Source organism: Oncorhynchus masou, unplaced genomic scaffold (genome assembly GCF_036934945.1).
Source record: "Oncorhynchus masou masou isolate Uvic2021 unplaced genomic scaffold, UVic_Omas_1.1 unplaced_scaffold_3802, whole genome shotgun sequence".
Classification (NCBI taxonomy): domain Eukaryota; kingdom Metazoa; phylum Chordata; class Actinopteri; order Salmoniformes; family Salmonidae; genus Oncorhynchus; species Oncorhynchus masou.
The window spans coordinates 3,167-17,274 of record NW_027010204.1 but is presented as its reverse complement, the minus strand read 5'-3'; the positions used below and the strand labels follow the sequence as shown (position 1 = coordinate 17,274).

At 45.5% G+C, this 14,108-nt stretch overlaps 1 protein-coding gene across 1 annotated transcript; it reads right to left on the bottom strand.

Moving 5' to 3' along the window:
- Positions 1–11,490: 11,490 nt before the first annotated feature.
- Positions 11,491–13,846, bottom strand: LOC135534682 (transmembrane protein 196-like). Its single transcript, XM_064961597.1, has 2 exons — positions 13,155–13,846; positions 11,491–12,583 (listed from the first exon to the last, which is right to left on the bottom strand). Exons 1-2 carry the CDS (start codon positions 13,407–13,409, stop codon positions 12,497–12,499), a joined length of 342 nt encoding a protein of 113 aa, XP_064817669.1. The 5' UTR covers positions 13,410–13,846; the 3' UTR covers positions 11,491–12,496.
- Positions 13,847–14,108: the final 262 nt, after the last annotated feature.

The window sequence follows — 14,108 nt, the reverse complement described above, 5'->3', positions numbered from 1 at the left end:
GAGGGATGGAGGGATAGAGGGATAGAGGGATAGAGGGATAGAGGGATGGCGGGATGGGGTGGAGGGATGGAGGGATAGAGGGATGGAAGGATGGGGTAGACACTACTGGTGCTTTATAATGTACACAGAGGAGGAGTGGGGAGGGATGGAGGGATGGGGGTGGAGGGATGGAGGAATGGAGGGATAGAGGGATGGAGGGATGGGGCAGACACTACCAGTGTTTTTATAGTGTACATAAATCAAGGGGCTAATAAATGAATAGCTACATGACTTCTTGGCCTCAGCATATATCACAGAGGGGAACCAGACGAAGCCCCGTATACCCCAGAGGACAGAAGAATGCTTCTGTTCAGAACTGTGATTTGTGGATGTCTCTTAGACGCGTCAGCCTCTGAAACTCAGCTCAAAGACGGTAATCAGGCTTCGAGAGGCCAAGGACTCTGGTTACACATACTAACAAGCAGAACCCCTCTGTATACAACAGGTCTGTGTCCCAAATGGCACCCTATTCCCTATATAATGCACTACTTTTGTCCGGGACCCATAGAACCCTATTCCCTATATAGTGCACTACTTTTGACTAGGGCCCATATAACTATATTCCCTATATAGTGCACTACTTTTGACTAGGGCCCATAAGGCTCTTGTCAAAAGTAGTACACTATATTGGGAATAGTGTGCCCTATATTGGGAATAGGGTGCCCTATATTGGGAATAGGGTGCCACACCTCAGAATCCTGTCTTCCTGTAATGTTATGGGTGTGTTATTGGATAGATAACGGTTTTGGAGGTACATTTTGTTGTTAGTTAATAAATGGATTTGGTCCATTTTCTAGGTGTTAGTTACAGGCTGTTAATGGACTCATAAGGGAGGCCCTGGAAAATCTCAGATTCAAAGAAAAGCAAAGTCTATACATCATTAATGTAAAAGTTAAAATACGGATGTACCAATACCAGATTGCCCCTTTAAACCAGAACTACACCCTCTGGCAACGTTCTTCTTCCCAGGTTGGCTGAAATGAACTGTAGTGAAAATGTAGTTTTGTCTAGACTCTAGTAAACCCACAAATTCCAAAAGATTATGAAGAAACATTAATCTCTATGAGTTTGCAGATTAAAACTTCTTACAGCGAGCAAATGGAGAGGCAGTGGATTACTAGGAGAGAAAGGAAAACAGAGGAAATAATAGCAAAGGACAATCCAAAATAACATGGTATTAGACACGGGATACTGTTCTCATGCCTTTGACCTCTTTTTATCAACACAGACATAAAGAGCTCATTCAGACCGAATAGACAGGAACACAAAGTGCATGTTCCAATCAGTTCCTCGTCTTTTGATACCACAACATACAGCACCAGTCACCTAGTCATTCAAGGGTTTTTCTTTATTTTGACTATTTTCTACATTGTAGAATAATAGTGAAGACATCAAAATTATGAAATAACAAATATGGAATCATGTAGTAACCAAGAAAGTGTTAAACAAATCAAAACATATTTTGCATTTTAGATTCTTCAAAGTAGCCACGCTTTGCCTTGATGACAGCTTTCCACAGTCTTGGCATTCTCTCAACCAGCTTCACCTAGAATCCTTTTCCAACGGTCTTGAAGGAGTTCCCACATATGCTGAGCACTTATTGGCTGCTTTTCCTTCACTCTGCTGTCCAACTCATCCCAAACCCTGTCAAATGGGTTGAGGTTGTGTGATTGTGGAGGCCAGGTCATCTGATGCAGCACTCCATCACTCTCCTTCCTGGTCAAATAGCCCTTACACAGCCTGGAGGTGTGTTGGGCCATTGGCCTGTTGAAAAACAAATGATAGTCGCACCAAGCGCAAACCAGATGGGATGGCATATCACTGCATAATTATGGGGTAGCCATTCTGTTTAATTGTGCCATTAAAAGCACCCCCACACCATCACACCTCCTCCTCCATGCTTGACGTGGGAACCACATATGCAGAGAAAATCAGTTCACCTACTCTGCGTCTCACAAAGAAATGGAGATTGGGTCCAAAAATCGAAAATGTGGATTTATCAGACCAAAGGACAGATTTCCACTGGTCTAATGTCCATTGCTTGTGTTTCTTGGCCCAACCAAGTATCTTCTTCTTATTGGTGTCCTTTAGCAGTGGTTTCTTTGCAGCAATTCGACCATGAAGGCTTGATTCACGCAGTCTCCTCTGAACAGTTGTTAAGATGTGTCTGTTACTTGAACTCTGTGAAGCATTTATTTGGCTGAAATTTCTGAAGTGCAGTTAACTATATCCTCTGCTGCAGACGTAACTCTGGGTCTTCCTTTCCTGTGGCAGTCCTCATAAGAGCCAGTTTCATCATTGTGCTTGATGGTTTTTGTGACTGCACTTGAGGAAACTTTCAAAGTTCTTTACACCTGATTGACTTACCTAATTAATTTGTAACTTATTTTGTACATAATGTTTCTGCAACCGTATCTTATGGCAAAAAAGAGCCTCTGGATATCAGGACAGCGATCACTCACCTCGGATTAGACTAAGATTTTTCTTCAACAAGCAAGATGCACAGGACATTCTTCAAACACCCTACAGGGCCAACATCCCCGTTATTTGCAAGAGGAAGCGACAAAGGTACAGAGGACAAAGATTCAGATGCCTGGTCAGGACCTGGAGAAGGCGACTGGGAAAGCTGCCGTTACCGTCAATACTACTCGCCAATGTCTAGTTAATTGTCCAATGATTGCACAAGGTATGATCACGAATACTCTACCAACGGGACATCAAAAACTGTAATATCTAATGTTTCACGGAATCATGGCTGAATGACGAGCTAGCAGGATATATGCTCCACCAGCAGGATAGAACAGCACACTCCAGTAAGACAGGGGGGGGGACAACAGCTGGTGCACGAAATCTAAGGAAGTCTCTAGATTTTGCTCGCCTGAAGTATAGCATATTGTGATAAGTTGCAGGCTACACTATATGCCTAGAGAGTTTTCAGCTATACTTTTCGTGACTGTTTATTTACCACCATAGACATGCTGGCACTAAGACAGCAGTCAGTCAGCTTATAAGGAAATAATCAAACAGAAAACCACTCACTCAGAGGCGGCACGCCAAGTGGCTTGAGACTTTAACCTCTTGATGCTATGGGGGCGCTATTTCATTTTTGGATAAAAAGACGTGCCCGTTTTAAGCGCAATATTTTGTCACAAAAAGATGCTCGACTATGCATATAATTGATAGCTTTGGAAAGAAAACACTGCCCTAGAACGGGAGCTACAGGCAAAACCAAGATGAAACGGCATCCAGGAAACCAGCAGGATTTTTGAGGCTCCGTTTTCCATTGTCTCCTTATATGGCTGTGAATGCGAGAGGAATGAGCCTGCCCTTTCTGTCGTTTCCCCAAGGTGTCTGCAGCATTGTGACGTATTTGTATGCATATCATTGGAAGATTGACCATAAGAGACTACATTTGCCAGGTGTCCGCCCGGTGTCCTCCGTCGAAATTGGTGTGTCTCTTTCAGCTGCTGGTATTTTTCCATGCGATTCTGAGGGGGAAGCAGGCTTCCACGAACTGCATATCAATGAAGAGATATGTGAAAAAAACACCTTGAGGATTGATTCCAAACAACGTTTGCCATGTTTCGGTCGATATTATGGAGTTAATTCGGAAAAAGTTTGACGTTTTGGTGACTGAATTTTCGGTTCGTTTCGGTAGCCAAATGTGATGTACAAAACGGAGCGATTTCTCGTACACAAAGATTCTTTCAGGAAAAACTGAACATTTGCTATGTAACTGAGAGTCTCCTCATTGAAAACATCCGAAGCTCTTCAAAGGTAAATGATTTTATTTATTTGGTTATCTGGTTTTTGTGAAAATGTTGCGTGCTAAATGCTACTCAAAATGCTAAGCTAGCTTTGCATACTCTAACACAAATTAGTGAATTGCTATGGTTCAAAAGCATATTTTGAAAATCTGAGATGACAGTGTTGTTAAGAAAAGGCTAAGCTTGAGAGCAGGCGCAGTATTTTCATTTTATTTGCGATTTTCAGAAATCGTTAACATTGCGTTATGCTAATGAGCCTGAGGCTTTATTCATGATCCCGGATCCGGGATGGGGAGTATCAAGAGTTAATGCAGGGAAACATATCAGTTCTACCAAATTTCCATCAACATGTTAAATGTGCAACCAGAGGGGGAAAAAAATCTAGATCACCTGTACTCCACACACAGAGACGCGTACAAAGCTCTCCCTCGCCCTCCATTTGGTAAATCCGACCACAACTCTACGATTCCTGCTTACAAGCTAAAATTAAAGCAGGAAGCATCAGTGACTCGGTCTATAAAAAAGTGGTGAGATGAAGCAGGTGCTAAACTACAGGACTGTTTTGCTATCACAGACTGGAACATGTTCCGGGATTCTTCTGATGACATTGAGGAATACACCACATCAGTCACTGGCTTTATCAATAAGTGCATCGAGGACGTCATCCCCACAGTCACTGTACGTACATACCCCAACCAGAAGCCATGGATTACAGGCAGCATTCTCACTGATCTAAAGTGTAAAGCTGCCGCTTTCAAGGTCCGGGACTCTAACACGGAAGCTTACACGAAGTCCTGCTATGCCGTCAACCATCAAACAGGCAAAGCGTCAATACAGGGCTAAGATTGAATCATACTACACTGGCTTCGACGCTCGTCGGATGTGGCAGGGCTTGCAAACTATTACAAACTACAAAGGGAAGCACAGCCACGAGCTGCCCAGTGACACGAGCCTACCAGACAAGCTAAATCACTTCTATGCTTGCTTCGAGGCAAGCAACACTGAGGCATGCATGAGAGCATCAGCTGTTCCGGACGACTGTGTGATCACGCTCTCCGTAGCCGACGTGAGTAAGACCTTTAAACAGGTCAACATACACAAGGCTGCGGGGCCAGACCGATTACCAGGACGTGTGCTCCGGGCATGTGCTGACCAACTGGCAGGTGTCTTCACTGACATTTTCAACATGTCCGTGATTGAGTCTGTAACACCAACATGTTTCAAGCAGACCACCATAGTCCCTGTGCCCAAGTACACAAAGGCAACCTGCCCAAATGACTACAGACCTGTAGCACTCACGTCCGTAGCCATGAAGTGCTTTGAAAGGTTGGTAATGGCCCACATCAACACCATTATCCCAGAAACCCTCAACCTACTCCAATTTACATACCGCCCAAACTGATCCATAGATGATGCAATCTCTATTGCACTCCACACTGCCATTTCCCACCTGGACAAAAGGAACACCTATGTAAGAATTCTATTCATTGATTACAGTTCAGCGTTCAACACCATAGTACCCTTATCACTAAGCTAAGGATCCTGAGACTAAACACCTACCTCTGCAACTGGATCCTGGACTTCCTGACGGGCCACCCCCAGGTGGTGAGGGTAGGTAGCAACACATCTTCCACGCTGATCCTCAACACTGGAGCTCCCCAGCGGTGCATGCTCAGTCCCCTCCTGTACCCCCTGTTCACCCATGACTGCATGGCCAGGCACGACTCCAACACCATCATTAAGTTTGCAGACGACACAACAGTGGTAGGCCTGATCACCGACAACAACGAGACAGCCTATAGGGAGGAGGTCAGAGACCTGGCCGGGTGGTGCCAGAATAACAACCTATCCCTCAACGTAACCAAGACTAAGGAGATGATTGCGGACTACAGGAAAAGGAGGACCGAGCATGCCCACATTCTCATTGATGGGGCTGTAGTGGAGCAGGTTGAGAGCTTCAAGTTCCTTGGTGTCCACATCAACAACAAACTAGAATGGTCCAAACACACCAAGACAGTCGTGAAAAGGGCACGACAAAGCCTATTCTCCCTCAGGAAACTAAAAAGATTTGGCATGGGTCCTGAGATCCTCAAAAGGTTCTACAGCTGCAATACTGAGAGCATCCTGACTGGTTGCATCACTGCCTGGTACGGCTATTGCTCGGGCCTCTGACCGCAAGGCACTACAGAGGGTAGTGCATACGGCCCAGTACATCAATGGGGCTGAGCTGCCTGCCATCCAGGACCTCTACACCAGGCGGTGTCAGAGGAAGGCCCTAAAAATTTTCAAAGACCCCAGCCACCCCAGTCATAGAATGTTCTCTCTACTACCGCATGGCAAGTGGTACCGGAGTGCCAAGTTTAGGACAAAATAGCTTCTCAGCAGTTTTTACCCCCAAGCCATAAGACATTTAACATTACATTTACATTTAAGTCATTTAGCAGACGCTCTTATCCAGAGCGACTTACAAATTGGTGAATTCACCTTCTGACATCCAGTGGAACAGCCACTTTACAATAGTGCATCTAAATCATTAAGGGGGGGGGTGGTGAGAAGGATTACTTATCCTATCCTAGGTATTCCTTGAAGAGGTGGGGTTTCAGGTGTCTCCGGAAGGTGGTGATTGACTCCGCTGTCCTGGCGTCGTGAGGGAGTTTGTTCCACCATTGGGGGCCAGAGCAGCGAACAGTTTTGACTGGGCTGAGCGGGAACTGTACTTCCTCAATGGTAGGGAGGCGAGCAGGCCAGAGGTGGATGAACGCAGTGCCCTTGCTTGGGTGTAGGGCCTGATCAGAGCCTGGAGGTACTGCGGTGCCGTTCCCCTCACAGCTCCGTAGGCAAGCACCATGGTCTTGTAGCGGATGCGAGCTTCAACTGGAAGCCAGTGGAGAGAGCGGAGGAGCGGGGTGACGTGAGAGAACTTGGGAAGGTTGAACACCAGACGGGCTGCGGCGTTCTGGATGAGTTGTAGGGGTTTAATGGCACAGGCAGGGAGCCCAGCCAACAGCGAGTTGCAGTAATAAAATAAGACTCCTGAACAGGTAATCAAATGGCTACCTGGACTATTTGCATTGTGTGCCCCCCCCACCCCTCTTTTTATGCTGCTGCTACTCTCTGTTTATCATATATGCATAGTTACTTTAACTATACATTCATGTACACACTACCTCAATCAGCCTGACTAACCGGTGTCTGTATGTAGCCTCGCTACTTTTATAGCCTCGCTACTGTATATAGCCTCACTACTGTATATAGCCTGTCTTTTTACTGTTGTTTTATTTCTTTACCTACCCATTGTTCACCAAATACCTTTTTTGCACTATTGGTTAGAGCCTGTAAGTAAGCATTTCACTGGAAGGTTGTATTCGGCACATGTGACAAATAACCTTTGATTTGATTTAATGATGGACTGTCATTTCTCTTTGCTAATTTGAGCTGTTCTTGCCATAATACGAACTTGTTCTTTTACCAAATAGGGCTATCTTCTGTTTACCACCCGTACCTTGTCACAACAAAACTGATTGGCTCAAACACATTAAGAAGGAAAGAAATTCCACAAATTAACTTTTAACAAGGCACACCTGTTATATGAAATTAATTCCATGAAGCTGGTTGAGAGAATGCCAAGAGTGTGTGCAAAGCTCTCATTAAGACAAAGGGTGAAGAATCTCAAATCTAAAATATATTTTGATTTGTTTAACACTTTTTCGGTTAATACACGATTCCGTAAAAATAAGTAAAAGACACTGGAGTGAATATGTGTGTCCAAACGTTTTACTGGTTCTGTCATGCCCTCTACTTTATGAATAAACCCTGCCCTTTTCTTAGACTACAAGTCATGATGGGATAGACTCTTTCTCAATCAAACCCCATCAATCCCCGTGGTATACAATGGAAACAGCACATGTCAGCTGTGTATATTAAGGGCAGCTTGTGATCTATGGGGATGTTGGATGGAAAAAGTTTTACTCACAATAGGATAGTGCCACCCCTTGGATTGACAGTGTACTGCAGTTTAATTCCCAGTCCAAAATCTTCTGTTCGCTCTCACACAACTGAAAGAATACTATAGTCGATAGTACAATATTAACCAAAGGACAAAAAAACACGAGTTATGTAATCAACATGATACCACATATATGTCCAGTACAGTATATAAGTGATGATAGAAGTAAATATCAGGTGTAAACAGTACATGATAATGGCAGGAACTCACTGGAATTGAGTACAGGCACCTCTAATGTTATTCTGCTTGTGTTCCTCTTCCTCCTGTTGAATATTACCTCAGAAGTATTGCACCTACATATAAACGCTACCAGCACCCAAAATGAGTAGCGGCCCGTATTTCAGTCCAAGTCAAGCACGGAGTGTTATATGAGACCTGGATGATCACAGAACACTTGTGGCTGAACCTGTGGGATGTCTGCTGTTCACCTAAAAAAATCTACATTGATATTCAGTGCAGAAAGAACAACACTCACACACACACACACTCAGCATGCATCCCAAATGACACCCTATTCCCCTTTTAGTGCACTACTGTTGACCAGGGCCAATTGGGCAACATGCACTATGTAGGGAATAGGGTGCCATTTGGGACCCTTAGTCAGTCTGCTCAGTGTATAAATCACCTCCCAAATATTGTGGGGGCTGGCTCTTTCTGTGGCTCCAGGATTAACCTTCAGTCATATATCATCAGACACTCCCTTCTGAGACAGACAGGCAGGCAGGCAGGCAGGCAGGCATACAGGCAGGCAGGCAGGCAGGCAGGCAGGCAGGCAGGCAGACAGGCAGGCAGGCAGACAGGCAGGCAGGCAGGCAGGCAGGCAGACAGGCAGGCAGACAGGCAGGCAGGCAGACAGGCAGACAGGCAGGCAGGCAGGCAGACAGACAGACAGACAGACAGGCAGACAGGCAGGCAGGCAGACAGAAACATAGTCAGACAGACAGATAGACAGAGTCAGACAGACACAGGCAGGCAGGCAGGCAGGCAGGCAGGCAGACACACAGAAACATAGTCAGACAGACAGATAGACAGAGTCAGACAGACACAGGCAGACAGACAGACACATAGGCAGAAAGACAGATAGACAGAGTCAGACAGACACAGGCAGACAGACAGACACATAGGCAGACAAACAGAAACAGGCAGACAGACAGACACATAGGCAGAAAGACAGATAGACAGAGTCAGACAGACACAGGCAGACAAACAGAAACAGGCAGACAGACAGACACATAGGCAGAAAGACAAATAGACAGAGTCAGACAGACACAGGCAGACAGCCAGACACAGAGGCAGACAAACAGAAACAGGCAGACAGACAGACACATAGGCAGAAAGACAGATAGACACATAGGCAGACAGACTTATAGACAGTCAGACAGACAGACAGACACACACACACACACAGACAGACACAGTGGCAGACAGACAGATAAACACATAGGCAGACAGACAGTCATGCAGTACTGTATGGACCTCACCACAGGGGCAACATCGTGTAGATCTCAAATGGCTCCCTACATATGCCCTATGGGCCCTGGTCAAAAGTAGAGCACTACCAAGGGAATAGGGTGTCATTTGAACACATCCACTGATCCATCACTGTAGTACTCACTCAACATTCCCTGAAAACATCAAAGATGGCATATGTCTGTCTGAGCTCTTCCTCTGAAGTCTCTCATGAAGGAAAAACAAATACCAATGAATAATAGAAGAAGTTGTTATTGGCAGTCAGCCAGTCAGTTTGTCAGTTAGTCAGCCAGTCAGCCAGTCAGTTAATCTGTCAGCCAGTCAGTTTGTCAGTTAGTCAGTCAGCCAGTCAGTTAATCAGTCAGCCAGTTAGTCAGACAGCCAGTCAGCCAGTCTGTCAGCCAATTAGTCAGCCAGTGGGTCAGTTAGTCAGCCAGTCAGTTAGTCAGTCAGCCAGTTCGTCAGGCAGCCAGTCAGCCAGTCTGTCAGCCAGTCAGCCAGTGAGGCAGCGGGTCAGTTAGTCAGTCAGTCAGTCAGTCAGTTAGCTTGCCAGGAGTAGAGCCAGGTGATACAGTCAGCCAGCCAGTCAGTTAGTCAGCCAGTCAGTTATTTAGTCAGTCAGCCAGTCAGTAAGTTAGTCAGTCAGCTAGTGAGCCAGTCGGTCAGTCAGCCAGCCAGTCAACCAATCAGCCAGTCAGTCAGTCAGTTAACTGGTCAGGACTAGAGCCAGGTGAAACAGTCAACCAGTCAGGACTAGAGCAAGGTGAAACAGTCAGTTAGTTATCTGGCTGGGACTAGAGCCAGGTGAAACAGTCAGTCAGTCAGCCAGGTGAAACAGCATTTTGAAGTTTTTCACCAAAAAGGGGAAAGAGTAAAAACTAGAGCCAGGTGAAACAGCCAGTCAGTTGGTCAGTCAGTCAGTTAGGACTAGAGCCAGGTGAAACAGCCAGTCAGTTGGTCAGTCAGTCAGTTAGGACTAGAGCCAGGTGAAACAGCCAGTCACCTGGCTCAGTCAGTTAGGGTTAGAGCCAGGGTGAAACAGTCAGTCAGTTGGTCAGTCAGTCAGTTAGGATTAGAGCCAGGTGAAACAGCCAGTCACCTGGCTCAGTCAGTTAGGATTAGAGCCAGGTGAAACAGTCAGTCAGTTGGTCAGTCAGTCAGTTAGGATTAGAGCCAGGTGAAACAGCCAGTCACCTGGCTCAGTCAGTTAGGATTAGAGCCAGGTGAAACAGTCAGTCAGTTGGTCAGTCAGTCAGTTAGGATTAGAGCCAGGTGAAACAGCCAGTCACCTGGCTCAGTCAGTTAGGATTAGAGCCAGGTGAAACAGTCAGTCAGTTGGTCAGTCAGTCAGTTAGGATTAGAGCCAGGTGAAACAGCCAGTCACCTGGCTCAGTCAGTTAGGATTAGAGCCAGGTGAAACAGTCAGTCAGTTGGTCAGTCAGTCAGTTAGGATTAGAGCCAGGTGAAACAGCCAGTCACCTGGCTCAGTCAGTCAGGACTAGAGCAAGGTGAAACAGTCAGTTAGTTATCTGGCTGGGACTAGAGCCAGGTGAAACAGTCAGTCAGTTGGTCAGTCAGTCATTTAGGACTAGAGCCAGGTGAAACAGTCAGTCAGTCAGCCAGGTGAAACAGTATTTTGAAGTTTTTCACCAAAAAGGGGAAAGAGTAAAAATCTAGAAGTCAGTCTGCCACACGCCCACCAGGTTCACCATGGCAACAGATTTCTGGGACAGAGAACTGGGTGAGGACATTGAAGGGAGCTTTGTTTGGGAGGTCTTACCCTGTCCAATGTCCCCATGAGAGGAGGGGTGGCCATGGAAGGACCAGGTTTCACTTTACAGGAAGTTCTGGTGGTTCTCACAGCTCCCTGGGATACAGTCTCTCTATGTCCCAAATGGCACCCTCCCTATGGGTCCTGGTCAAAAGTAGTGCACTGTGTAGGGAATAGGGTGCCATTTGGGACGTAACGCCATAGTCTGTATTCTTACTTTGCAAGGGATGAGGGAGTCGGTAAGAGAATACATGAATGTAAATTCATGGAATGTTTTTCCTTGTCTTTTCATACTCTGCTTATCTTCTCTGGACAGCATTCCCATAAATAGGACTGGATATTTTCAGATTAAGGGCTTTGCTCAGGGATACACAGGAAGTAGGACTACAATTTCAATCTGTCAGCAACACTCTGCTCATTTATCCATAACTTTCCATATTTATTATTCTGTTCAAATGTTTGACTAAAAGATTCAACTCTGAGTCCCAATTCTTAATATAGTGCACCACTATTGACCATAGGGCTCTGGTCAAAAGTAGTGCACTATATAGAGAATAGGGTGCCGTTTGGTACAGAGATATGTTAAAAGGAGATGGAGTGCTCCCTCTAGTGGGGGAATATAACTATCACTACTGCCTCCTACTGGTTGTGGTCTGCTGCAAAATATACTAATACATATAGAATTAATGTCCTAATGGATACAATAAAGTCATCAACATCATCCACCATAGTCATCATCATCCATCGTAGTCGTCATCTCCATCATTATCCATCGTAGTCGTCATCACCATCATCATCCATCGTAGTCGTCATCACCATCATCATCATCCGTTGTAGTCATCATCATCCATTGTAGTCATCATCATTCATCGTCATCCATCACCATCATCATCTGTCGTACTCGTCATCCATCACCATCATTAAACCTTTAATTCATTACAATGCTCTAAATTGTAAAAACCTATCACAGATGGGATGTTATTATATTTTCATGCTTATGAATAAACAAAGATATATTTAAATAATAAATACATAAATAATAATTAAAAATGGAAACAACTTCCACTGTATGACATGATCTCTATGACCAGTCAAACCCTGAAGCAGTTACAGTATATGTCTTTCACCATCTCAACACTGACAATCTCAAGTGGTTTAGTTGTTGTTTTTGAGCCTTTGGATGTGCCATAGCTTTGTCCCCTCTACCGGCTGTTTCCATGTCCCCCAAATCCATGTCTGGGGACTATCAGGTGCATCATTCAGCCTACATCGTCACTGGTAAAGCAATGGTCAAATCTCACAGCGCCTTCTCATAGTGTTGCCGTATGTTGATTCCTTTGTGTATTAGTTCATTGCAAGAGATCACGTCCCATGTAACCGTTGGTGTTGAATGGAACCAACATTGTCTCCATGATGCTTTGAATACAGTAACACAGCTGGGCTTCAGCCTAATGACAATGGAGGTGAGGACTTTCCATTGAAGGAGATCTGGGGAATGCTGGCTGCTCTCTCAGATCTCTCAGCCAACTCCTGGAATAAACAGTAGTACAGCAGGGTTATATGAGCTTCTCAATTAGGACTTTTGATCATTTTAGTTAGCAGACAGTCTTACGCAGAGCGACTAAAGATAGGTTCGCTCCAGTGGAGGCTGCCGAGGGGAGGAAGGCTCATAATGGTGTCTGGAACGGAGCGGCTGCAATGGCATCAAACACATGGAAAACATGAGTCTGATGCATTTGATTACATTCCACTCATTCTGCTCCAGTCATTACCATGAGCCCATCCTCCCCAAGTACGGTTCCACCAACCTCCTGTGGTGCATTCATATCCCTCTTCAGAACAGTGGTTCCCAACTCCAGTCCTCCAGTACCCCCGTCAGGACACATGTTTCTTGTAGCCCCGGACATGATGATTACTTGACAAGTTGAATCAGGTGTTCTTGTCTGGGCTACAATAATAATGTGTAGCGTTGAGGGTACTGGAGGACTGGAGTTGGCAACCACTGCTTTAGAAATACATAGTGACAGAAATGACAGGCCATTCACTCTGTCCAATTCTATATTATTATTGAGTTTTCCGTTCATGTTTTATCTGAGCTCACCTTTTCATTCATCTCATGGGAATGGTGCAGGGACAGCTCTCTCTCCAGGTACATCCTCTGCTGTTCGCTGCTGGCCAGACGACAGGTGAGCCAGGTAAACAGGATGGACACGCCGATGCCCAGGCAGGCCAGCACCATGATGGCCAGGTAGAGGGACGGCAGGGCATCGGGACGCTTTGCCACCACACGCACAAACTGGAAGTTTAGGATCCCACTGATCAACCCACAGATACAGCAGGCTGAAAATAGGATCATCTGAAGAGAGATTTAAAGCACATTTTTTGCAATTCTACACATTTTGCCATGGGGTGGAGAGACAGTTTTGCAGTTTAAAAGTTAATTTCATACTGTTCTACACATTTTGCCATGACTTGTGCCATGTTAATGATATCTGAGTGAGAGTGACTAACAAAACAATGGGTCAGGGCCACTGGCCCTGCAGGTCAGGGCCACTGGGCACGTGCCCTGCATGCCTGGTTGGTTACAGGCATTATTACTATACGTTTAGATGGCTGCTAGACTAATTTACCAATCTAAAAATGTTTCGCTGACACGGCTAATTGAGTGACTGTCAGTGACTGACAAAACATTTACATTTAAGTCATTTAGCAGACGCTCTTATCCAGAGCGACTTACAAATTGGTGAATTCACCTTCTGACATCCAGTGGAACAGCCACTTTACAATAGTGCATCTAAATCATTAAGGGGGGGTGAGAAGGATTACTTATCCTATCCTAGGTATTCCTTGAAGAGGTGGGGTTTCAGGTGTCTCCGGAAGGTGGTGATTGACTCCGCTGTCCTGGCGTCGTGAGGGAGTTTGTTCCACCATTGGGGGCCAGAGCAGCGAACAGTTTTGACTGGGCTGAGCGGGAACTGTACTTCCTCAATGGTAGGGAGGCGAGCAGGCCAGAGGTGGATGAACGCAGTGCCCTTGCTTGGGTGTAGGGCCTGAT

Coding starts and splice junctions, on each gene's coding strand:
- LOC135534682 (XM_064961597.1), bottom strand. CDS start 13,409: ATGATCCTATTTTCAGCCTGCTGTATCTGTGGGTTGATCAGTGGGATC. Junction 12,584..13,154: donor CCCATGAGATGAATGAAAAG/GTGAGCTCAGAT, acceptor TGTTTATTCCAG/GAGTTGGCTGAGAGATCTGA.